At 38.8% G+C, this 26723-nt stretch overlaps 1 protein-coding gene across 1 annotated transcript; it reads right to left on the bottom strand.

The window, feature by feature from the left end:
• Positions 1-25621, bottom strand: LOC585689 (galactose-1-phosphate uridylyltransferase). Its single transcript, XM_030976914.1, has 11 exons — positions 25468-25621; positions 24712-24881; positions 24335-24413; positions 6954-7002; positions 6220-6349; positions 5554-5610; positions 4517-4639; positions 3595-3727; positions 2628-2711; positions 2183-2337; positions 1-919 (listed from the first exon to the last, which is right to left on the bottom strand). The coding sequence occupies exons 1-11, from the start codon at positions 25505-25507 to the stop codon at positions 842-844; spliced, it is 1098 nt and encodes a 365-aa protein (XP_030832774.1). The 5' UTR covers positions 25508-25621; the 3' UTR covers positions 1-841.
• Between the last annotated feature and the right edge of the window lie 1102 nt (positions 25622-26723).

Below are 26723 nucleotides of genomic sequence, written 5' to 3' on the forward strand. Positions count from 1 at the left end.
CCACCAGTATATATGAAGAGATATTCATTTCAAAGACATCCAATTTAGTACATTTCCATTACGCTTTTCTTCACAAAATACTTATCATTGCAGCATTACTCATATTGCAAATGGACGATGTAAATTTAAGGTAAATTTAAGGTAAATTTAAGGTAAATTTAAGGTAAATTTAAGGTAAATTTAAGGTAAATTTAAGGTAATCATAGAATATTGGTAGTGGTACAACATGATAATTTCTTAAAGCAATCGCATAATTGTATGCACTCACCACCACCACCATCATCATCATCATCATCATCATCATCATAATTATCCTCCTTATCTTCCTCTTCCTCCTTCTCAACTTCACTGTAGTTGCTCATCTTGCACCCAGATTCACGAGCAAAAAGTCCAGAGGCCTGTTGCACAAAACCATCGTTAGTGCAGTTAATGTCCTCGTACATCACATCAATATATGTTACACTCACTTAAAGTCAGCAAGTGTAAGACTGAGAACAGCCTCTTTACCTCTTTTTATGAAAATAAAACTTTTTACAATTTCATAAGAAATTTATGATAAGTAAATCAAACACAATGATTTCAGTAATACATCAAATTACAACTTGTTTCATCAAAATCAACCAAAGAAATTTGTTCAATGTTATACACCTTTGATACATACATTATTTCCAATGTGATTAATGTATACATTTTCTTGTAGTGTCATTTGCAAATGCAATTGAAAACAATAACAAGATAGTTAGTTGTACATCTTGAATACTGCAGCTGTATTGTAATACCATATATGAAAGATACCCGCCGGCTGACATTATAATGTGGACACAAATTCCTTTGGCTTCTTTCATTGGTCAGAGTTGTTGACTGGTTTGTCCTTTAGCTTGTAATGGACATCGGGAAGAGCTCGTAACTTCTCAGCTGCCTGTAGTATCAGAAAAGAGAAAAACAGAACAGAAAACAGAAAATAAACAATTAACACCAAGATTTAAATAAACTGAACGATTGATGCATGCATTATGTCTAGTAGATGAGAATGGGAAATGAATCTACCGTAATTAACGGTGTATAAACCGCCCTGGTATATTAACCGCACCCCACTTTTTTGCCCTTTTTTTTTTGCCGACTCTGTCGGCAGCAAGCCAGGTCCATGTTAAAAAACCTACGCGGGAAGGCCTTTCATTTAACTTCGAGGTGCAGCTGAATGTGTAAGATTATTAATGTAAATTAAAAAACAGTAGAGGACCTAGGACAGAACCTTGTGGTACACCATGTAATAGAAGAAAAATTGGAGAAATTATTATTATAAACTACATATTGAGATCTATCAGAAAGATTACTTTCAAACCAAGATGACAGACAAATTTGAGTGTTGTTCTAGTTTCCAAGTGGTGAGTCAACACACCGATTACTGAGCTGGGAGACATTGCCAGGCATAGCGCCAGGTGGAGGGGCATAAATTGAAACTTTTAAGACGCACCCCCGACTTTGAATTTTTTTCGGCGGCAAAAAAAGTGTGGTTAATACACCGTTAATTACGGTAGTATCCAACAAAAAAAATATTTTGAGAATAATAACATGTATAAAATTAAGTACAAAACAGATATTCAAAAGAAAATTAAAAAATTAGGAATCAACAATCACAAATACATTCCAACACACACAAATTCTACATTTTTGAGTATGTCCATTGTGAACAGAAGAGGATGAAAATGCATGTATTGTATTACCTGGGGTAACAGTAAAACACATGAAATATTTGATATTAACATACATTGTACATGTAAATTAAATCAAGTTTTCTACTGTAGTTTCCTAGCACTCAAACTGGCATTGTGACATCATGAAGCATTACATGCAATCTTTTAGATATAGATAGGCGTCCCAAAATCAGTACAGTGGCCCTTTGCCCCATATCATCTAAAGAAACAAACCTTGAAAATACTAAACTTATACAGTCAAACCTGCTTTAGTGACCACCTGTCTACAAAGACCACATTTTTTTGTTTCCCTTGAAAATGGTTTCTCATTGAAACATGTACTAAAGGAACTTGTCTACAAAGACCACTTTTTGTGTTTCCCTTGGGCAGTTGCTATAGTCAGGTTTGACTGTATTAACAATATTACAGAAATACAGGTGGAACAAAAATTAAATCAAATCCAATCCAATCAGAGAGTGAAGATGTACCTGCTCGGCTGTGAGATCCCTCTGTGCTAGGGCTAACATCTCGTATCCCACCATGAACTTCTTGACTGTGGCTGATCGTAACAGAGGGGGGAAGTACAGAGCATGGAGCTGCCAGTGGCTGTTGTCTTTACCCATATCCTCCCCAGTTGGGGCACCTGCATAAATGTTAAAGGTAGTTATGCAGTTGTGAACATTTGCATTCAAACGTGGATTATCAAATTGTCCTTTTCATACATGTACATATTTTAATTTAAAAATCACATGGTCAAGTTACACATGGATCGTTTAAGTGACTTGGTAACAAAATCCTGGATTTACACGTCTGTAAAATCCCAATTACAAACACACACAACCTCTATATTTTGGGGTCATCTAATACAAGAACATTGGTTAAGATTTCAAATGCTCGATGGACTGCATCATAACTTCTGATTTCTGAGCTTACCATGCCATCCCATAGAGTAAGGAAAGTTGGTCTCAAAGAGATTGTCATACTTGATGAGGAGATGCTTTGTGATGTCAGCCAGATCTGATAAAAAATAAAATGAATGAAGAGAAATATTCATATAAATACAAATCATTTCAAGAGCAGCAGACAATCATCTGGAACAGTATTGAAGTAGTTTTGCATAAAAACTATAATGTACATGTGGTCTATGTCAAATTACAGACAATTTCTTAGCATACATGATGTATTTTGAGTATGATGGGGGAGGGGGGGGGGGGGTGTATCCGGGCACTAAACAAAAATAAAGCCTTCTATTTTGCCTTTTGATTATACAAAAATATTCATCAAACATCACTAACCATCATGAATATTTGTCCTTTATTATACTGCCCAACATAATTCTTAAAATCTTTAGAAAATAATTCTAGGCAATTTCTCTATATTCACTATTTGAAATTGCCAGATGGTTAAGCAACCTGTCCAGACACACAAAAGTAGGTACAGTGTGAAAGTAAAAGTTGAGTTAAAGCAATGCAAAAAATAATTGGGGAAAAGAGAAAGAAACTTGATCCATACATTCTCATCATGTACAATCAATCTCCTACAAGCGTCCTATCTCGCACCCCGGGGCAACGTGTCTGACACGGCCGGTTGTAGCAACTACTCCGAAGATCAAGATACATTAATCTTGATTTAAGGAGACACAAACAAACGATCATATACAATGAACATAAGAACAGTGATACATCAAACTTTGACATTTTTAAAAGATTTTCTTTAAATTTCAGTGAATCTATCTCCCCAATAAGGCTGAAGACCCTAGCTCTTTCTGACTTCCTAGAATCATTTATTTTCATAATAAACAAGCACTTATCCCATATCCCATTGACAACTGAGTTCCTTCATTCCCATAGGCTTTTATACAAGAGCCATCCAGTTCCCGATAGGCAGAGGATTAACATACCATTTCTCTCCTCGTCGGTCAGGTCCGGGAGTCGGAGAACATGTCGTCGTGGTAACAGCATGGTCTCATACGGCCATGTGGCCCAGTAGGGTACTACGGCAATCCATGTTTTATTCTCTACTACTATCCTCTCCTGAAAATGATAAAATAGATGCAATAATAGGATTATTTTTCTTCTTCTAAACTTAATTAGTATTGAACAGTCAAAGTCAACATATATTTCAACAAACCAAAGCTAATTGTGAAACATAATATTTTTGTGGGTTTTTTAAAGACAATTACCTAATGAGCAGAATAAACATACACTACCCAACTACTTGAAAGGGGACAATAATAAAAATAACAATAATAATAACATTAATATAAATAATAATAATATTTAATTTTTATATAGCGCTTAATAAAAATGTCTCTAAGCGCTTAACAAATATACTATTACCCTGGTCATTGGATTCAGTGCTTGCCCACACACACTGTGTGCACAATCTCCATTCCCTGGGGAGCATTCCAGCCAGGCGTTACTTGACGCTCAAAAACTGTTTGACCAACAATGACGGCCGCATCCTACCGGGTACCCATTTGACACCTGGGTGGAGAGTAGCGAGTGCACGTTAATATCTTCCCGAAGGATATAAGTGCCGTGTCGGGATTCGAACCCTCGACCTTCGCATCTCCAGTCAAGCGCCTTAAACCACTCGACCACGACACTCTTTCTGGGTTATTTAGTGCTCAATACATAAACAATGCCTCAAAACACTTTATACAGATATATTCATCCTGGGAGGTAGATATAATGGGAGGGGGGGGGGGATATTTTAGACGGAGTTGTCAAGAAGTTTTTAGTCCCTAGGGAATTTATCTGGATGCAGAAGGAATACATGTGTACATGAAGCAGTTGATGCAAACCTCATTTCTGTCTTACCTTCTTCTCTGCTTCTAATTTGACATAATCCAGCAGCAGCGGTGTACCGTGTTCCTTCAGATACTCTCTCTGATGGACCTCCTTCATCCTGGGCTCGTTGGGCATGAAGTTGCTTGCCCACATCTGGAGAAACAAAAAAAACCAGCATGAATACATTGGAAAAGAGAGAGTCGTGGTCGAGTGGATATGCCACCGGACTGTGGATCACAAGGTCCACGGTTTAAGTCGCGCCGCGGCACTAATGTCCTTTGACAAGACATTGATCTACATTTGTCACTCTGGAAAATGACCCCTGGCTGGAATGCTCCCCAGGGAGTGGAGAATGTGCATACATTGATGACCAGGGTAATAATATATATCTGTAAAGCGCTATAACGACGAGCTATTATTATTATTATTAAATTAAATACCGAGTAAGCCTCACACAATACAAAATAAACACAGAATGTCCATGCATAACAATAAACAAGAACATTGTTTTTGTTTGCATGGTGGCAGGCAAGTCTCCATCACGCTACAATCCAATCCAATCTGATCCAAATGGTGTTTGATATAGCACTTTTTTGTTACAAAGTTTCAAGCAATGCACATGTTGCCCAACATAATACTTGGAGAGAAAAAAAGACCAGCATTTCACAAAACTTGTCATCAGTGACAAGTGACAGTTTTTTGTTATAAGCTTTTAGTCATTGGAAAAAGGCTTTGTGAAACTGTACAAAGTGAATCAATACAATCTGATGTCCTCTGACACACTAAATGGGACTTTAGGAGTTTCTTGAATTGGTCAGCAGATGAGGCAGTCTTCACAATACTAGGTAGCTGGTTCCACAACTTTGCTACAATCGATGGAAAAGACATTGAGCTATTAAACTATAAGAAACTGTAACCCAAAGATATGTAGACCGGACACCATAGATCTATTTGAGCATCAGACAACAAAAGTACATCTTTCATTGTCTTTACATGGTGACCAGCACATTTTTAAGTGAAATCAATTGAAGCTTTCTGATTATGAGAATTACAATTGATCTTCTTACCTGACAATGAGGATGAGGATTGGAACATCCCATCACAGCTCCTTTGTTTTCAAAGATCTGTATACAAAATAAAGCAGGAGAGATAGACAGAGAGAGAGAGAGAGAGAGAGAGAGAGTTAAAAAGAGAGAGATGAGAGGGAGAGAGCGAGGGAGAGAGGGAGGGAGGGAGAGATAGAGAGAGAGAGAGAGAGAGAGAGAGAGAGAGCGAGAGGGTGAGGGGGAGAGAAAGAGAGAGAGAGGGGGGGGGGGGGACGGAGAGAAAAAGTGGGACAGTGGCAGAGAGGAGAATAGAAAAAGAAATGTAGGAGAGATGGTTGGGGAATCAAAATCAAGGAAGATTGAATCACTAGTCCTGAAGTTTAAAGCATTTTACAAAATGAGCATCATGGATGGTTAATGAGACATGAGAATTTCAAAACTAAAAATTAGATGAATGGAATATTTTATCTTCTACAAAACGAAAGTACAACAGTGACAAACCCCCAAGAATAGCTCCATGCAGTTCTGTCTTTCTGAATGTGAAGCTGGCATGCATGTACCAGTACATGATATGCCAAATCTGACACTGAAACAAAGAATCTAAATAGAAATATTTGATTTTAAAAAGTATATTCATGCATATGGTTCGAAATCTGAAGAACAAAAAAATGTGAAAACTATGCATACCTGAACCCATTTGTATTTAGCACCAAAGTCTGTGATAAGCTCCGCCCACTTGTCAATCACAACCCTGATTTCCTCCAATGACATGAGAGGGAGGGTGACATCTGACCAAGGATGGAAACACATCACCTGACTAGAACGTGATAGAAAGAGAGGGAGGGAGGGAGAGAGAGAGAGAGAGGGGGGGGGGGGGGGTAAACAAGGACATTTGGAAGGAGAATGTGTAAACAAGCTATCAAAATCATTTTGTAATTTAAGATAATAAAAAGAGAAACAAAATCAAAGTAAATTCAAAACATCAAAACAGCAGGTTGTATGCAATCAATTAGTTATAGCCACAATTGCGGTTAACCCTTTTGGTGCAATCAAGATGGCAAACATCAATTTCAGGAGACACATTTTCATTCTTTATAATGATACAAACATTGTTCCTTGATACTTGCCTTCAAAATTTATGAACTCACAATACAAAATGAAATATAACCTTTTCTTTGCCCCAAAGATACAAAATAAACATGATGGCAGCTGAGACCGAAGTGGCACTGAAATGTTTGACAGTTCATTATCAAATAAATTGGGCTTTCTTCCTCTCCATGAAAATAAACTAGCCAAATTATGTAAACTAGCCCCTTTACCCATTGGTTGCAAAGGCATTACCCCTCTTCTTTTGGTAGAGGACACTTTGTGCCTATGAGACAGGCTTTTATCTAAAACCCCCCAAATGATTGTCCCCTTACCATGTACCGACAGCAGGCGCACACTTCAGAAGATGATGTTCACTCGGACCTGTTATGTGAGACGTGAAAGGTCGAAGGTAAAACAAAAATGAAATATTAGAAGTTATATTCATTTATTAAAGGTGATATCCAGTAGTTTATAACTCTTTATTCACAATGGAATTAACCCCTTGAGGGCTACACTGTTTAGAGTGTCTCATACATGTACACGTTACGCTAAACTCGACAATAACAATACCCTGCTTGTTCTGTTGGTCAACCAAACGCAGTAAAGACTTAAAGGTAATACAAAGTTTTGGCATGAATTTGGTTCAAATGAACATATTGGAAGCATATGCGATCCTATAATATTCAGTGATCGTTGTCGCTTTTGAAATCAAGTCTAAAGTTATGAAATTGTAAATAATAAACTCTTCATGTTGTAAAGCTCCCTCTCAAGGTCAAGATATTAATTAAGCTATAAAACAATGTTTCTTGACTAAAATCGACCGATTAGCTATTTCCGTTTGGAAATTATATATCACAACTACATATTCTGAGATTTTCATGGTCGCAGCTGCCATTGTACAGCCGTAGGCGAGTATTTGAAATTCATCAAAATTTACCGGGAGCACTGGTAAATTTGTATATTCAATTTCAAGTGTTTCAGGGGCTAAATTTTCTAGTGCTTATAATACAACCACAGGGGTATCCAATTATGTCAAAATTGTAAATAATCATTATCCACCCAATTTCAAAACTTCCCAAAACTTTGTATTACCTTTAAAGCCTATCTAAAGTGTTAGGAGCCCCAAATTCTCAAAAAATTTGATGGCAAAATTTCACTTAAATTGTATCATATTATGTGAAAGAGGATGTCATTTAAGAAAAACTTCTGCAAAGATTTCCTCCCCAAAAATGTGTTTGAAGACAAATATTGATAAAAGAATACGTAATTTGGGTTTTCTGTTACATGCAGAAATCCTCACTTTAGTATTCTTGCAATGCCCATATTTTTTCTGAAACTCCCCACGCTCATACCTGCCAACCTTTGAAGACTAAAAATAGTAATCATTTTTTACAAGGACTGTGACGGAGCAGAGCAACAGAACGAAGGAGCGAAGCGACCGAGCGGGGGTGGGTGTGGGAGAGGGCTGTCCCCCTCCCACGGTAGGGAGCTTTTGGTATTTTCAACAGGTAGGAATGCGTTTTCCCTTCACTTTAAACTCATTTTTCAACACTTATGCAACCTCCTCCCCCATAAAAAATATTTTAAAAAACAAGGACTAAAAGCTCAAAACTCCCCTGATGAAATAGAACCTGGAGGAGAAAAATAAAGGGCTGTGCATTTAAGCGTGTTATGAGGTACTCGAATACTCGATTTTTTTGTTGTTGACACCACCATACTACGGTAGAAGTATCCCAGGTCCGTCACCGAAAACTCAAGCGATTTTACTTTGAGTTGCAGTTGAAGGCGCTGATTTAATAATAATAATAATAATAGTAAGCAATGCTGTTTTTAAAACCAAAGATGACAGACTAATTTTCCTCAGAGTCTAAACAGAAATCTGGACATTTGGTCCCACTTTCTGAGTGGAGAGTTGACAGTGATTGAGCTGTGAAACTTTTTTTTACTCTTGGTACCATGCCGGTGCTCTCCCGGGCACACTTAAGCGTCGGCCTGGACGGTGCCAGGTAAACGGGCAAAAAAAAAAAAAAAAAAAAAAAAAAAATTAAAAAAAGTTAAAATCTTAATTTTATGACAAACTAGATGGAACTTCGACTGCGCGCAGTCGAAATGATGCCTCCGTCATAGAGCAATTTACAAACCAAAACAGAAGAAATTTTTCAAATTCAAGTTCAATTGTAATCCATTAACAGGTTCTCAGAATATTGTGATTACAAGCAATTTCTCATATACATATATGACCCTTTGATCTTTGACCTCATGACCCTAACATCTACTCAGTTCATTGGCTCTGCAAGATGTCCAGGGTTAAATAGTAATCCATCTGTCAGTTCTAATGAGAATGTGTTCACAAGCTATTTTTGCATACATAATGAGCCCATGACCTTTGACCTCATGACCAATGAATCTACTCAGTTCATTGGCTCTGCAAGATGCATACATGATCTAAGTTTGGCAGGAATCCATCAATCTGTTCTAATGATAATGCGATCACAAGCTATTTTTGCATACATAATGAGCCGCATGACCTTTGACCTTGACCTCGTGACCCCAAAATCTATTCAGTTCATCGGCTCTGCAAGATACATACATGACCAAAGTTTGGCAGGAATCCATCGATCGGTTCTTCGGATAACGCGATCATATGAGCTGTTTTTGCATACATAATGAGCCCTGTGACCTTTGACCATTGACCTCGTGACCCCAAAATCTACTCAGTTCATCGGCTCTGCAAGATACATACATGACCAAAGTTTGGCAGGAATCCATCGATCGGTTCTTTGGATAACGCGATCACGAGCTGTTTTTGCATACATAATGAGCCCTGTGACCTTTGACCTTTGACCTCGTGACCCCAAAATCTAATCAGTTCATCGGCTCTGCAAGATACATACATGACCAAAGTTTGGCAGGAATCCATCAATCGGTTCTTCAGATAACGCGATCACGAGAACGGGACGTACGGACGGACGGACGGACAACCAGAAAACATAATGCCTCCGGCTACTTCGAAACGGAGGCATAAAAATCGTAAGGCGAATTTGAATAAAAAAATCTTAATAATTACGCCAAAATCGTAGTAGTTGGCAGGTATGCATGCTTGGTACATCAGCATCAACTTCACAAGTTAAATTAGGAATTCTATGACGTATCTGGCGAGGTTCCCTCCCATTTGAACCGTAGTAAAAAAAAAATCTGAAATTTCTATTTTTCCTACAGAAGATTTTTGAACATACATACACCCTAAATATAATTGTTGCAAATATGTTTCTATACATCACCTGTATGAGACAAATCTATTCCGTCATCAATAAGTAAGAAAATGACAGTTTAAATACAAAATTATTGTATTGAGCAAATTAGAGAGGACTTTGCAAGATACGTCAGTGTTGCCAACTTGTGTTTCACTGATGACAATGTTAGAAAATCATAACTTATTTTTTATATTTGGGATTTTTCTCAAACTTTCACTGACCTGCTCCTCTCATGTTCTTCTTCTGATAAAACCCTTTTAGAGTGTTCTGCACTACCCAGAGGCAAGAACCCTACAGGTGAATACACATATAATGTCAGGTATCTCAGGTAAATAGTATGTAAGGCCAAATAACATGTTTTTCTTCCGGACTTTAAAAAAACTAGATGGAACTTCGACTGCGCGCAGTCGAAAATGATGCCTCCGTCATAGAGCAATTTTACAAACTAAAACAGAAGAAATTTTTCAAATTCAAGTTCAATTGTAATCCATTAAGAGGTTCTCAGAATATCGTGATTACAAGCAATTTCTCATATACATATATGACCCTTTGATCTTTGACCTGATGACCCTAAAATCTACTCAGTTCATTGGCTCTGCAAGATGTCCTGAGTTAAATAGTAATCCATCTGTCAGTTCTAATGAGAATGCGTTCACAAGTTATTTTTGGATACATAATGAGCCCATGACCTTTGACCTCATGACCTCATGACCCATGAATCTACTCAGTTCATTGGCTCTGCAAGATACATACATGATCGAAATTTGGCAGGAATCCATCAATCTGTTCTAATGAGAATGCGATCACAAGCTATTTTTGCATACATAATGAGCCCTGTGACCTTTGACCTTTGACCTCGTGACCCCAAAATCTATTCAGTTCATCGGCTCTGCAAGATACATACATGACCAAAGTTTGGCAGGAATCCATCGATCGGTTCTTGAGATAATGCGATCACGAGCTCTTTTTGCATACCTAATGAGCCCTGTGACCTGTGACCTTTGACCTTGTGACCCCAAAATCTAATCAGTTCATCGGCTCTGCAAGATACATACAAGACCAAAGTTTGGCAGGAATCCATCAATCGGTTCTTCAGATAACGCGATCACGAGCTGTTTTTGCATACATAATGAGCCCTGTGACCTTTGACCTTTGACCTCGTGACCCCAAAATCTAATCAGTTCATCGGCTCTGCAAGTAACATACATGACCAAAGTTTGGCAGGAATCCATCAATCGGTTCTTCAGATAACGCGATCACGAGAACGGGACGTACGGACGGACGGACGGACGTACGGAACTACTCACGACAGTATGCTTGTGAGATTTTTGTCTTGTGTGTCTAGAAAAAGGGGTATCTTGTGTGTCTTTTCATTTTTTCCTTCTAAAGACTACTTGTGTGTCTTAATTCCCAACTTCTTGTGTGTTTGTCTAAAACTAAATGAAAATGCATCTTGTGTGTTTTTTAATACAATATGTGTTCAGATTGGTTTCTAAAATTAAAATTAAGGCTTGCATGCCCAAAAGACATTATTGTCTACCTCTATCCAAGTCAGGAAAAGTAAGGCTTGTGTCCCGCAAAAACACATCATTTATCCGCCTAAGTCGTGAAAATTGAGGCTTGTGTGGCAGAAAGACATTATTGTCTAGTGTCTACCCCTGTCCAAGTCATGAAAATTAAGGCTTGTGTGGCAGAAAGACATTATTATCTACCCCTGTCCAAGTCATGAAAATTAAGGCTTGTGTGGCAGAAAGACATTATTATCTACCCCTGTCCAAGTCAAGAAAATTAAGGCTTGTGTGGCATAAAAACATTACATGTATTATATACCTGTACCACTGTCCAAGTCAAGAAAATTAGGGCTTGTGTGGCAGAAAGACATTATTGTCTACCCAAGTCCAAGTCAAGAAAATTAGGGCTTGTGTGGCAGAAAGACATTATTGTCTACCCCAGTCCAAGTCAAGAAAATTAAGGCTTGTGTGACAGAAAGACATTATTATCTACCCCTGTCCAAGTCCAGAAAATTAGGGCTTGTGTGGCATGAAAAAACATTACATGTATTATATACCTCTGTCCAAGTCATGAAAATTAAGGCTTGTGTGTCAGAAAGATTTTGTCATCTACCCCGGTCCAAGTCAAGAAAATTAAGGCTTGTGTGGCAGAAAAACATTATTGTCTACCCCTGTCCAAGTCATGAAAATTAAGGCTTGTGTGGCATAAAAACATTACATGTATTATATACCTGTACCACTGTCCAAGTCAAGAAAATTAGGGCTTGTGTGGCAGAAAGGCATTATTATCTACCCCAGTCCAAGTCAAGAAAATAATGGGCTTGTGTGGCAGAAAGACATTACATGTATTATATACCTCTGTCCAAGTCATGAAAATTAAGGCTTGCGGGGCAGAAAGACATTATTATCTACTCCAGTCCAAGTCAAGAAAATTAAGGCTTGTGTGTCAGAAAGACATTATTATCTTCCCCTGTCCAAGTCAAGAAAATTAAGGCTTGTGTGGCATAAAAAAACATTACATGTATTATATACCTCTGTCCAAGTCAAGAAAATTAGGGCTTGTGTGGCAGAAAGATATTATATACCTGTACCACTGTCCAAGTCAAGAAAATTGGGGCTTGTGTGGCAGAAAGACATTATTGTCTACTCCAGTCCAAGTCAAGAAAATTAAGGCTTGTGTTGCTAGAAAGATATTGTCATCTACCCCAGTCCAAGTCAAGAAAATTAAGGCTTGTGTGACAGAAAGACATTATTATCTACCCCTGTCCAAGTCATGAAAATTAAGGCTTGTGTGGCAGAAAGACATTATTATCTACCCCTGTCCAAGTCAAGAAAATTAAGGCTTGTGTGGCATAAAAACATTACATGTATTATATACCTGTACCACTGTCCAAGTCAAGAAAATTAGGGCTTGTGTGGCAGAAAGACATTATTGTCTACCCAAGTCCAAGTCAAGAAAATTAGGGCTTGTGTGGCAGAAAGACATTATTGTCTACCCCAGTCCAAGTCAAGAAAATTAAGGCTTGTGTGACAGAAAGACATTATTATCTACCCCTGTCCAAGTCCAGAAAATTAGGGCTTGTGTGGCATGAAAAAACATTACATGTATTATATACCTCTGTCCAAGTCATGAAAATTAAGGCTTGTGTGTCAGAAAGATTTTGTCATCTACCCCGGTCCAAGTCAAGAAAATTAAGGCTTGTGTGGCAGAAAAACATTATTGTCTACCCCTGTCCAAGTCATGAAAATTAAGGCTTGTGTGGCATAAAAACATTACATGTATTATATACCTGTACCACTGTCCAAGTCAAGAAAATTAGGGCTTGTGTGGCAGAAAGGCATTATTATCTACCCCAGTCCAAGTCAAGAAAATAATGGGCTTGTGTGGCAGAAAGACATTACATGTATTATATACCTCTGTCCAAGTCATGAAAATTAAGGCTTGCGGGGCAGAAAGACATTATTATCTACTCCAGTCCAAGTCAAGAAAATTAAGGCTTGTGTGTCAGAAAGACATTATTATCTTCCCCTGTCCAAGTCAAGAAAATTAAGGCTTGTGTGGCATAAAAAAACATTACATGTATTATATACCTCTGTCCAAGTCAAGAAAATTAGGGCTTGTGTGGCAGAAAGATATTATATACCTGTACCACTGTCCAAGTCAAGAAAATTGGGGCTTGTGTGGCAGAAAGACATTATTGTCTACTCCAGTCCAAGTCAAGAAAATTAAGGCTTGTGTTGCTAGAAAGATATTGTCATCTACCCCAGTCCAAGTCAAGAAAATTAAGGCTTGTGTGACAGAAAGACATTATTATCTACCCCTGTCCAAGTCAAGAAAATTAAGGCTTGTGTGGCAGAAAGACATTATTGTCTACCCCTGTCCAAGTCCAGAAAATTAGGGCTTGTGTGGCATAAAAAAAAACATTACATGTATTATATACCTCTGTCCAAGTCATGAAAATTAAGGATTGTGTGTCAGAAAGATTTTGTCATCTACCCCAGTCCAAGTCAAGAAAATTAAGGCTTGTGTGGCAGAAAAACATTATTGTCTACCCCAGTCCAAGTCAAGAAAATGAAGGCTTGTGTGGCATAAAAACATTACATGTATTATATACCTGTACCACTGTCCAAGTCAAGAAAATTAGGGCTTGTGTGGCAGAAAGGCATTATTATCTACCCCAGTCCAAGTCAAGAAAATAATGGGCTTGTGTGGCACAAAGACATTACATATGTTATATACCTCTGTCCAAGTCATGAAAATTAAGGCTTGTGTGGCAGAAAGACATTATTATCTACTCCAGTCCAAGTCAAGAAAATTAAGGCTTGTGTGTCAGAAGGACATTATTATCTTCCCCTGTCCAAGTAAAGAAAATTAAGGCTTGTGTGGCATAAAAAAAACATTACATGAATTATATACCTCTGTCCAAGTCAAGAAAATTAGGGCTTGTGTGGCAGAAAGATATTGTCATCTACCCCAGTCCAAGTCAACAAAATTAGGGCTTGTGTGGCAGAAAGACATTATTATCTTCCCCTGTCCAAGTCAACAAAATTAGGGCTTGTGTGGCAGAAAGACATTATTGTCTACCCCTGTCCAAGTCAAGAAAATTAGGGCTTGTGTGGCAGAAAGACATTATTGTCTACCCCTGTCCAAGTCAAGAAAATTAAGGCTTGTGTGACAGAAAGACATTATTATCTACCCCTGTCCAAGTCAAGAAAATAAAGGCTTGTGTGGCAGAAAGACATTATTGTCTACCCCTGTCCAAGTCATGAAAATTAAGGCTTGTGTGGCAGAAAGACATTATTATCTACCCCTGTCCAAGTCATGAAAATTAAGGCTTGTGTGGCAGAAAGACATTATTATCTACCCCTGTCCAAGTCAAGAAAATTAAGGCTTGTGTGGCATAAAAAACATTACTTGTATTATATACCTGTACCACTGTCCAAGTCAAGAAAATTAAGGCTTGTGTGACAGAAAGACATTATTGTCTACCCAGTCCAAGTCAAGAAAATTAAGGCTTGTGTTGCTAGAAAGATATTGTCATCTACCCCAGTCCAAGTCAAGAAAATTAAGGCTTGTGTGACAGAAAGACATTATTATCTACCCCTGTCCAAGTCCAGAAAATTAGGGCTTGTGTGGCATAAAAAAAACATTACATGTATTATATACCTCTGTCCAAGTCATGAAAATTAAGGCTGGTGTGTCAGAAAGATTTTGTCATCTACCCCAGTCCAAGTCAAGAAAATTAAGGCTTGTGTGGCAGAAAAACATTATTGTCTACCCCTGTCAAAGTCATGAAAATTAAGGCTTGTGTGGCATAAAAAAACATTACATGTATTATATACCTCTGTCCAAGTCAAGAAAATTAGGGCTTGTGTGGCAGAAAGACATTATTGTCTACCCAGTCCAAGTCAAGAAAATTAAGGCTTGTGTTGCTAGAAAGATATTGTCATCTACCCCAGTCCAAGTCAAGAAAATTAAGGCTTGTGTGACAGAAAGACATTATTATCTACCCCTGTCCAAGTCAAGAAAATTAGGGCTTGTGTGGCATAAAAAAAACATTACATGTATTATATACCTCTGTCCAAGTCATGAAAATTAAGGCTTGTGTGTCAGAAAGATTTTGTCATCTACCCCAGTCCAAGTCATGAAAATTAAGGCTTGTGTGGCAGAAAGACATTATTATCTACTCCAGTCCAAGTCAAGAAAATTAAGGCTTGTGTGTCAGAAGGACATTATTATCTTCCCCTGTCCAAGTCAAGAAAATTAAGGCTTGTGTGGCATAAAAAAAACATTACATGAATTATATACCTCTGTCCAAGTCAAGAAAATTAGGGCTTGTGTGGCAGAAAGATATTGTCATCTACCCCAGTCCAAGTCAACAAAATTAGGGCTTGTGTGGCAGAAAGACATTATTATCTTCCCCTGTCCAAGTCAACAAAATTAGGGCTTGTGTGGCAGAAAGACATTATTGTCTTCCCTGTCCAAGTCAAGAAAATTAGGGCTTGTGTGGCAGAAAGACATTATTGTCTACCCCTGTCCAAGTCAAGAAAATTAAGGCTTGTGTGACAGAAAGACATTATTATCTACCCCTGTCAAAGTCAAGAAAATTAAGGCTTGTGTGGCAGAAAGACATTATTGTCTACCCCTGTCCAAGTCAAGAAAACTAGGGCTTGTGTGGCATAAAAAAAAACATTACATGTATTATATACCTCTGTCCAAGTCATGAAAATTAAGGCTTGTGTGTCAGAAAAACATTATTGTCTACCCCTGTCCAAGTCATGAAAATTAAGGCTTGTGTGGCATAAAAAAACATTACATGTATTATATACCTCTGTCCAAGTCAAGAAAATTAGGGCTTGTGTGGCAGAAAGATATTATATACCTGTACCACTGTCCAAGTCAAGAAAATTAGGGCTTGTGTGGCAGAAAGACATTATTGTCTACCCAGTCCAAGTCAAGAAAATTAAGGCTTGTGTGGCATAAAAAAACATTACATGTATTATATACCTCTGTCCAAGTCAAGAAAATTATGGCTTGTGTGGCAGAAAGATATTATATACCTGTACCACTGTCCAAGTCAAGAAAATTAGGGCTTGTGTGGCAGAAAGACATTATTGTCTACCCAGTCCAAGTCAAGAAAATTAAGGCTTGTGTGACAGAAAGACATTATTATCTACCCCTGTCCAAGTCCAGAAAATTAGGGCTTGTGTGGCATAAAAAAACATTACATGTATTATATACCTCTGTCCAAGTCATGAAAATTAAGGCTTGTGTGTCAGAAAGATTTTGTCATCTACCCCAGTCCAAGTAAAGAAAATTAAGGCTTGTGTGGCAGAAAAACATTATTGTCTACCCCTGTCCAAGTCATGAAAATTAAGGCTTGTGTGGCATAAAAACATTACATGTATTATATACCTGTACCACTGTCCAAGTCAAGAAAATTAGGGCTTGTGTGGCAGAAAGACATTATTATCTACCCCAGTCCAAGTCAAGAAAATAATGGGCTTGTGTGGCAGAAAGACATTACATGTATTAAATACCTCTGTCCAAGTCATGAAAATTAAGGCTTGCGGGGCAGAAAGACATTATTATCTACTCCAGTCCAAGTCAAGAAAATTAAGGCTTGTGTGTCAGAAAGACATTATTGTCTACCCCTGTCCAAGTCAAGAAAATTAAGGCTTGTGTGGCATAAAAAAACATTACATGTATTATATACCTGTACCACTGTCCAAGTCAAGAAAATTAGGGCTTGTGTGGCAGAAAGACATTATTGTCTACCCAAGTACAAGTCAAGAAAATTAAGGCTTGTGTTGCTAGAAAGATATTGTCATCTACCCCAGTCCAAGTCAAGAAAATTAAGGCTTGTGTGACAGAAAGACATTATTATCTACCCCTGTCCAAGTCCAGAAAATTAGGGCTTGTGTGGCATAAAAAAACATTACATGTATTATATACCTCTGTCCAAGTCATGAAAATTAAGGCTTGTGTGTCAGAAAGATTTTGTCATCTACCCCAGTCCAAGTCAAGAAAATTAAGGCTTGTGTGGCAGAAAAACATTATTGTCTACCCCTGTCCAAGTCATGAAAATTAAGGCTTGTGTGGCATAAAAACATTACATGTATTATATACCTGTACCACTGTCCAAGTCAAGAAAATTAGGGCTTGTGTGGCAGAAAGGCATTATTATCTACCCCAGTCCAAGTCAAGAAAATAATGGGCTTGTGTGGCAGAAAGACATTACATGTATTAAATACCTCTGTCCAAGTCATGAAAATTAAGGCTTGCGGGGCAGAAAGACATTATTATCTACTCCAGTCCAAGTCAAGAAAATTAAGGCTTGTGTGTCAGAAAGACATTATTATCTTCCCCTGTCCAAGTCAAGAAAATTAAGGCTTGTGTGGCATAAAAAAAACATTACATGAATTTTATACCTCTGTCCAAGTCAAGAAAATTAGGGCTTGTGTGGCAGAAAGATATTGTCATCTACCCCAGTCCAAGTCAACAAAATTAGGGCTTGTGTGGCAAAAAGACATTATTATCTTCCCCTGTCCAAGTCAACAAAATTAGGGCTTGTGTGGCAGAAAGACATTATTGTCTACCCCTGTCCAAGTCAAGAAAATTAGGGCTTGTGTGGCAGAAAGACATTATTGTCTACCCCTGTCCAAGTCAAGAAAATTAAGGCTTGTGTGACAGAAAGACATTATTATCTACCCCTGTCCAAGTCAAGAAAATAAAGGCTTGTGTGGCAGAAAGACATTATTGTCTACCCCTGTCCAAGTCATGAAAATTAAGGCTTGTGTGGCAGAAAGATATTATTATCTACCCCTGTCCAAGTCATGAAAATTAAGGCTTGTGTGGCAGAAAGACATTATTATCTACCCCTGTCCAAGTCAAGAAAATTAAGGCTTGTGTGGCATAAAAAACATTACTTGTATTATATACCTGTACCCCAGTCCAAGTCAAGAAAATTAAGGCTTGTGTGACAGAAAGACATTATTATCTACCCCTGTCCAAGTCCAGAAAATTAGGGCTTGTGTGGCATAAAAAAAACATTACATGTATTATATACCTCTGTCCAAGTCATGAAAATTAAGGCTTGTGTGTCAGAAAGATTTTGTCATCTACCCCAGTCCAAGTCAAGAAAATTAAGGCTTGTGTGGCAGAAAAACATTATTGTCTACCCCTGTCCAAGTCATGAAAATTAAGGCTTGTGTGGCATAAAAAAACATTACATGTATTATATACCTCTGTCCAAGTCAAGAAAATTAGGGCTTGTGTGGCAGAAAGACATTATTGTCTACCCAGTCCAAGTCAAGAAAATTAAGGCTTGTGTTGCTAGAAAGATATTGTCATCTACCCCAGTCCAAGTCAAGAAAATTAAGGCTTGTGTGACAGAAAGACATTATTATCTACCCCTGTCCAAGTCAAGAAAATTAGGGCTTGTGTGGCATAAAAAAAACATTACATGTATTATATACCTCTGTCCAAGTCATGAAAATTAAGGCTTGTGTGTCAGAAAGATTTTGTCATCTACCCCAGTCCAAGTCATGAAAATTAAGGCTTGTGTGGCAGAAAGACATTATTATCTACCCCTGTCCAAGTCATGAAAATTAAGGCTTGTGTGGCAGAAAGACATTATTATCTACCCCTGTCCAAGTCAAGAAAATTAAGGCTTGTGTGGCATAAAAACATTACATGTATTATATACCTGTACCACTGTCCAAGTCAAGAAAATTAGGGCTTGTGTGGCAGAAAGACATTATTGTCTACCCAAGTACAAGTCAAGAAAATTAAGGCTTGTGTTGCTAGAAAGATATTGTCATCTACCCCAGTCCAAGTCAAGAAAATTAAGGCTTGTGTGACAGAAAGACATTATTATCTACCCCTGTCCAAGTCCAGAAAATTAGGGCTTGTGTGGCATAAAAAAACATAACATGTATTATATACCTCTGTCCAAGTCATGAAAATTAAGGCTTGTGTGTCAGAAAGATTTTGTCATCTACCCCAGTCCAAGTAAAGAAAATTAAGGCTTGTGTGGCAGAAAAACATTATTGTCTACCCCTGTCCAAGTCATGAAAATTAAGGCTTGTGTGGCATAAAAACATTACATGTATTATATACCTGTACCACTGTCCAAGTCAAGAAAATTAGGGCTTGTGTGGCAGAAAGGCATTATTATCTACCCCAGTCCAAGTCAAGAAAATAATGGGCTTGTGTGGCAGAAAGACATTACATGTATTAAATACCTCTGTCCAAGTCATGAAAATTAAGGCTTGCGGGGCAGAAAGACATTATTATCTACTCCAGTCCAAGTCAAGAAAATTAAGGCTTGTGTGTCAGAAAGACATTATTGTCTACCCCTGTCCAAGTCAAGAAAATTAAGGCTTGTGTGACAGAAAGACATTATTATCTACCCCTGTCAAAGTCAAGAAAATTAAGGCTTGTGTGGCAGAAAGACATTATTGTCTACCCCTGTCCAAGTCAAGAAAACTAGGGCTTGTGTGGCATAAAAAAAACATTACATGTATTATATACCTCTGTCCAAGTCATGAAAATTAAGGCTTGTGTGTCAGAAAAACATTATTGTCTACCCCTGTCCAAGTCATGAAAATTAAGGCTTGTGTGGCATAAAAAAACATTACATGTATTATATACCTCTGTCCAAGTCAAGAAAATTAGGGCTTGTGTGGCAGAAAGATATTATATACCTGTACCAGTGTCCAAGTCAAGAAAATTAGGGCTTGTGTGGCAGAAAGACATTATTGTCTACCCAGTCCAAGTCAAGAAAATTAAGGCTTGTGTGGCATAAAAAAACATTACATGTATTATATACCTCTGTCCAAGTCAAGAAAATTATGGCTTGTGTGGCAGAAAGATATTATATACCTGTACCACTGTCCAAGTCAAGAAAATTAGGGCTTGTGTGGCAGAAAGACATTATTGTCTACCCAGTCCAAGTCAAGAAAATTAAGGCTTGTGTTGCTAGAAAGATATTGTCATCTACCCCAGTCCAAGTCAAGAAAATTAAGGCTTGTGTGACAGAAAGACATTATTATCTACCCCTGTCCAAGTCAAGAAAATTAGGGCTTGTGTGGCATAAAAAAACATTACATGTATTATATACCTCTGTCCAAGTCATGAAAATTAAGGCTTGTGTGTCAGAAAGATTTTGTCATCTACCCCAGTCCAAGTCATGAAAATTAAGGCTTGTGCGGCAGAAAGACATTATTATCTACCCCTGTCCAAGTCATGAAAATTAAGGCTTGTGTGGCAGAAAGACATTGTTATCTACCCCTGTCCAAGTCAAGAAAATTAAGGCTTGTGTGGCATAAAAACATTACATGTATTATATACCTGTACCACTGTCCAAGTCAAGAAAATTAGGGCTTGTGTGGCAGAAAGACATTATTGTCTACCCAAGTACAAGTCAAGAAAATTAAGGCTTGTGTGGCATAAAAAACATTACTTGTATTATATACCTGTACCCCAGTCCAAGTCAAGAAAATTAAGGCTTGTGTGACAGAAAGACATTATTATCTACCCCTGTCCAAGTCCAGAAAATTAGGGCTTGTGTGGCATAAAAAAACATTACATGTATTATATACCTCTGTCCAAGTCATGAAAATTAAGGCTTGTGTGTCAGAAAGATTTTGTCATCTACCCCAGTCCAAGTCAAGAAAATTAAGGCTTGTGTGGCAGAAAAACATTATTGTCTACCCCTGTCCAAGTCATGAAAATTAAGGCTTGGGTGGCATAAAAACATTACATGTATTATATACCTGTACCACTGTCCAAGTCAAGAAAATTAGGGCTTGTGTGGCAGAAAGGCATTATTATCTACCCCAGTCCAAGTCAAGAAAATAATGGGCTTGTGTGGCAGAAAGACATTACATGTATTAAATACCTCTGTCCAAGTCATGAAAATTAAGGCTTGCGGGGCAGAAAGACATTATTATCTACTCCAGTCCAAGTCAAGAAAATTAAGGCTTGTGTGTCAGAAAGACATTATTATCTTCCCCTGTCCAAGTCAAGAAAATTAAGGCTTGTGTGGCATAAAAAAAACATTACATGAATTTTATACCTCTGTCCAAGTCAAGAAAATTAGGGCTTGTGTGGCAGAAAGATATTGTCATCTACCCCAGTCCAAGTCAACAAAATTAGGGCTTGTGTGGCAAAAAGACATTATTATCTTCCCCTGTCCAAGTCAACAAAATTAGGGCTTGTGTGGCAGAAAGACATTATTGTCTACCCCTGTCCAAGTCAAGAAAATTAGGGCTTGTGTGGCAGAAAGACATTATTATCTACCCCAGTCCAAGTCAAGAAAATAATGGGCTTGTGTGGCAGAAAGACATTACATGTATTAAATACCTCTGTCCAAGTCATGAAAATTAAGGCTTGCGGGGCAGAAAGACATTATTATCTTCCCCTGTCCAAGTCAAGAAAATTAAGGCTTGTGTGGCATAAAAAAAACATTACATGAATTATATACCTCTGTCCAAGTCAAGAAAATTAGGGCTTGTGTGGCAGAAAGATATTGTCATCTACCCCAGTCCAAGTCAACAAAATTAGGGCTTGTGTGGCAGAAAGACATTATTATCTTCCCCTGTCCAAGTCAACAAAATTAGGGCTTGTGTGGCAGAAAGACATTATTGTCTACCCCTGTCCAAGTCAAGAAAATTAGGGCTTGTGTGGCAGAAAGACATTATTGTCTACCCCTGTCCAAGTCAAGAAAATTAGGGCTTGTGTGGCATAAAAAAAAACATTACATGTATTATATACCTCTGTCCAAGTCAAGAAAATTAGGGCTTGTGTGGCAGAAAGATATTATATACCTGTACCACTGTCCAAGTCAAGAAAATTAGGGCTTGTGTGGCAGAAAGGCATTATTATCTACCCCAGTCCAAGTCAACAAAATTAGGGCTTGTGTGGCACAAAGACATTATTATCTTCCCCTGTCCAAGTTAACAAAATTAGGGCTTGTGTGGCAGAAAGACAATATTGTCTACCCCTGTCCAAGTCAAGAAAATTAGGGCTTGTGTGGCAGAAAGACATTATTGTCTACCCCTGTCCAAGTCAAGAAAATTAAGGCTTGTGTGACAGAAAGACATTATTATCTACCCCTGTCCAAGTCAAGAAAATTAAGGCTTGTGTGGCAGAAAGACATTATTGTCTACCCCCTGTCCAAGTCCAGAAAATTAGGGCTTGTGTGGCATAAAAAAAACATTACATGTATTATATACCTCTGTCCAAGTCATGAAAATTAAGGCTTGTGTGTCAGAAAGATATTGTCATCTACCCCAGTCCAAGTCAAGAAAATTAAGGCTTGTGTGGCAGAAAAACATTATTGTCTACCCCAGTCCAAGTCATGAAAATTAAGGCTTGTGTGGCATAAAAACATTACATGTTTACCTGTACCACTGTCCAAGTCAAGAAAATTAGGGCTTGTGTGGCAGAAAGGCATTATTATCTACCCCAGTCCAAGTCAAGAAAATAATGGGCTTGTGTGGCAGAAAGACATTTCATGTATTATATACCTCTGTCCAAGTCAAGAAAATTAGGGCATGTGTGGCAGAAAGACATTACATGTATTATATACCTCTGTCCAAGTCATGAAAATTAAGGCTTGTGTGGCAGAACGACATTATTGTCTACCCCTGTCCAAGTCAAGAAAATTAAGGCTTGTGTGGCAGAAACACATTATTGTCTACCCCTGTCCAAGTCAAGAAAATTAGGGCTTGTGTGGCTGACACACATTATTATCTACCCCAGTCCAAGTCATGAAAATTAAGGCTTGTGTGGCAGAAAGACATTATTGTCTACCCCTGTCCAAGTCAAGAAAATAGAGGGTTGTGTGGCAGAAAGACATTATTATCTACCCCAGTCCAAGTCAAGAAAATTAAGGCTTGTGTGTCAGAAAGACATTATTATCTTCCTCTGTCCAAGTCAAGAAAATTAGGGCTTGTGTGGCAGAAAGACATTACATGTATTATATACCTCTGTCCAAGTCGTGAAAATTAAGGCTAGTGTGGCAGAACGACATTATTGTCTACCCCTGTCCAATTCAAGAAAATTAAGGCTTGTGTGGCATAAAAAAACATTACATGTATTATATACACTGCACACACAAAACCATCCACCCATGACACACAACACACAGAGCCATACACTGCCTACTACTTTGCTTACAAATACTACACACTAACAAGTCACACACACACACACACACACAAGTACTGCAGATGCGCATAGTACCTAGCTACCTGGATGTCAACTGTAGATGGCACTATTCCGTTTGGCTACTTGGACACAACCCCTCTCTAAAATTTGGACATTTATTTTGGGACTTTTTTTGGGAGAAACTTTTCTTGTGTGACTAAATCTTAGTTGATTAGAAATGACATGTCAGACATCTTAGACACTGAATATGATAGTTTTCTTGTGTGGCTAGACACACAAGTCTAAAGTGACACACAAGGATATCTCATACGTAAAACTAAACACACAAGCATACCATCGCAAACTCGGACGTACGGACGTACGGACGGACGGACGGACGGACAACCCGAAAACATAATGCCTCCGGCTACTTCGTAACGGAGGCATAAAAAAGGAGGTGGCCGGCATTAATATTTACTATTTTGCAATTTTTTCCAAGATGGCTGCCATGCTAATCATAGCTGGCCAAGCTTATTTATTCACACATATTGTGCTATGTGAGTATACTGATGCAATGTATGACAAAACAAATGATTTGTATCACTTTAGAAGCTATTCAAACAAAATGTATATTACAGGCTTTTTTTGTTGCTTTTTTTCTTCAAAGTAAATAGTAAAATAAAGGAGAAAGCGGCCAAAATGGAGGCGGGCGGGGACGAGAAACACTTCATTTTTGTTATTTGGCCTTACATGAACTTGACAGAAGTTTGAAAGGCCTGGTCCATACGTACCTGGAGTAGGTGCCCCTTCTTGCAAGAGAGCAGGGAAGTCATTCTCAAACAAAAAAGTGCTCTGGTAGTCCGGATTAACCTGTCAACAAATACAGCAATGAGAGCCGAGGGTAAATATTTTGATGAGTATCATAATAATTGTCAGTGAAAAAATCAACCGTTATGAAATAATGATTTACAAAATCTAAGAAACAAAAGGATCTTACAATTTGTGATGGAATGTTAACTGGGACTTTCATTATTAATATTTTCTTGCTTTTTTTTCCTTTAGACTTTACTTGCAGAACAAAGGCGGAATTCACAGCCAACGACAGAAAAACTTCTTTGCCCTTTTTTTATAACAACTTATATGCCTGCCCTTTGACCTTTGAACTTACATCACCATGAGCCCTGGTAGCCCCAGGACACAGGGGATTCTTTGGGTCATTTCTGGGGATGTTCTGCTCTGGAGCCTTCTCGACCTGACCTTTCCAAGGTCGCTTCATGCGATGTGGTGAGACAAGGACCCATTCACCTTTCAGGGGATTGTATCGGATGTGCTGATGCTCTAGAAGTAGAGGTTTAAAAACGAAAAATTAAAAGTCAATGGGATGATTTGAATCACCGATTTCAATCATGATTTATCGATTTCAAACTCAAAGCAACTTGATTTGTAAAGCTTTAAAAAGTATTGCTTTCAGGTGCGATGCATTTTTTGTTTCGTACGCTAACACATTGGTTAAAAGGCAAGTGGATTTATTGAGAAAGTCTTCTCTAGTGAGTCAACAACCACTGTTCGGAATGGATAAATGTCTCCCCCCCCCCCCCCCCCCCCCCCCCCCATTCTGAGACGGTACAAATACTGCAACAAGTGAAATCAATATAAATTGGTAATGGCATGGGTGCGCATGCACACGTAAATTGCATCATTGCGCAGATACATAGATCTTCATTCTAGAGACCACCACCAAGAGAAGAAAGAGTCATCATACTCGCAGCAACAATCACGATCATACTTCAGTACACACAACCCCCATCATACTACACGAAAACGAGTAGGTGGGACATAGGCCTAGATCTACCTGCTAATCATGCAGACTCGGAAAACAAAAAGGGATTTCTTTACCAAGATTCATCAATAAAAGTACTCTTACCACTAAAATCAAAAGGGGTTTTCGTGTCGTTAGCTGCCATACCGATGTTTGACAACAGTCGCGGCTCGTTCGTGAGACTTTGAATTGAACGTAATTTAAACCGACCAACGTAGGCAGCGAGAGACAAGGATCCAGTTTTCAGTACAAATTACGATGCCCGACTCGACTGCGCGCCGGGCTAGCTACATGTAGCTAGTTAAGTTAGCTAGCTGCGATCGATGCAATATGCATGGCAGCTACCTAACCTTGTTTTCTTCACTGACCTGGGGCCGACGTGGCCGAAATTTCGCACACGAGCTCAATGCCCAGGGGCCCATTTCCCCGGGGGGGGGGGGGGGGGGGGGGGGGGGTAATGACATAAAGGTGTGCCGCTCTAATGGGTAACTTTTTCACAAAAAAATCCCTAAACATGGGTCCCATTTTAAACAAAAATACACTTAAGTATGGGTCCGCTATTTAAAAAAAAAAAAAAAAAAAAAAAAAAAAAAAAAAAAAAATCAAAATTTTCAGAGTTTTTGCGATGCAAACACGCAAATAGGTCTAGACCCGACCAATTTTTTTTTTTAAACTGGGCTTTTCTTCGAGAAAAAAAATATGCCAATATCACCGTTAAAAATGGGTAGGGAGTTCGAGGCTTCAGTGGCACACCCCCGTCAAAACCAAATTTGAGTACCCCCCCCCCCCCCCCCCCCCCGCCCATAATTGTCTCGAAAGATTTTGGTTGAGCCTCATTCTCACACCTCGATCGTGCTCCATGACACCTTCCAACAGCTGTACACAGGGAGTGACGGAGGGGGTAGGGGAGGGCCTAGGGCCCTAGGGAGGCCTGAGAAGGAGCTTTGAATAGGCCCTATCGAGGGAGGAGTTAATTGGGATCGTACGGACTCCGGAGGGAGGGGGGGGGGGTCGGGAAGGGAGTCGAGGGAGGAAGAGGGATTGAGGAGGATGAAAGGAGGGAAGGAGAGGGAGGTAGTGAGATCGGGAGAGGGATGGAGAGAGAGGAAGGATCGAGGGAAGATAGGAGACGGATGGAAGGAGACACGAGGGAGTCTATAAATTAGGGGAGGCGGCCTGGAGCCACTAGACGGTGATGCTGAGCGCGTACGGGGAGCGTAGGGGGGGGGGGGGAGGGGCATGGAGAACAAAATCCGCATCACTACCAAGTCTCATAATGCAGGGATGCAGGGGCGGCTTCCAAAGTCGGGGCCGGGGGAACAAAAAAAAGGCACTTTCTGGGAGATTAAAAAGGGGCAACT

The sequence above is a fragment of the Strongylocentrotus purpuratus genome, unplaced genomic scaffold (assembly GCF_000002235.5).
Source record: "Strongylocentrotus purpuratus isolate Spur 01 unplaced genomic scaffold, Spur_5.0 spur5_scaffold_9, whole genome shotgun sequence".
Taxonomy (NCBI): Eukaryota; Metazoa; Echinodermata; class Echinoidea; order Camarodonta; family Strongylocentrotidae; genus Strongylocentrotus; species Strongylocentrotus purpuratus.

Excerpts from the sequence above, each read along its gene's own strand:
- LOC585689 (XM_030976914.1), bottom strand. The coding sequence starts at position 25,507 with ATGGCAGCTAACGACACGAAAACCCCTTTTGATTTTAGTG. Across the intron at positions 7,003-24,334 it reads AGAAGGGGCACCTACTCCAG|GTCCGAGTGAACATCATCTT; the intron begins GTACGTATGGAC and ends CTCACATAACAG. Across the intron at positions 2,338-2,627 it reads TTACTCTATGGGATGGCATG|GTGCCCCAACTGGGGAGGAT; the intron begins GTAAGCTCAGAA and ends ACATTTATGCAG.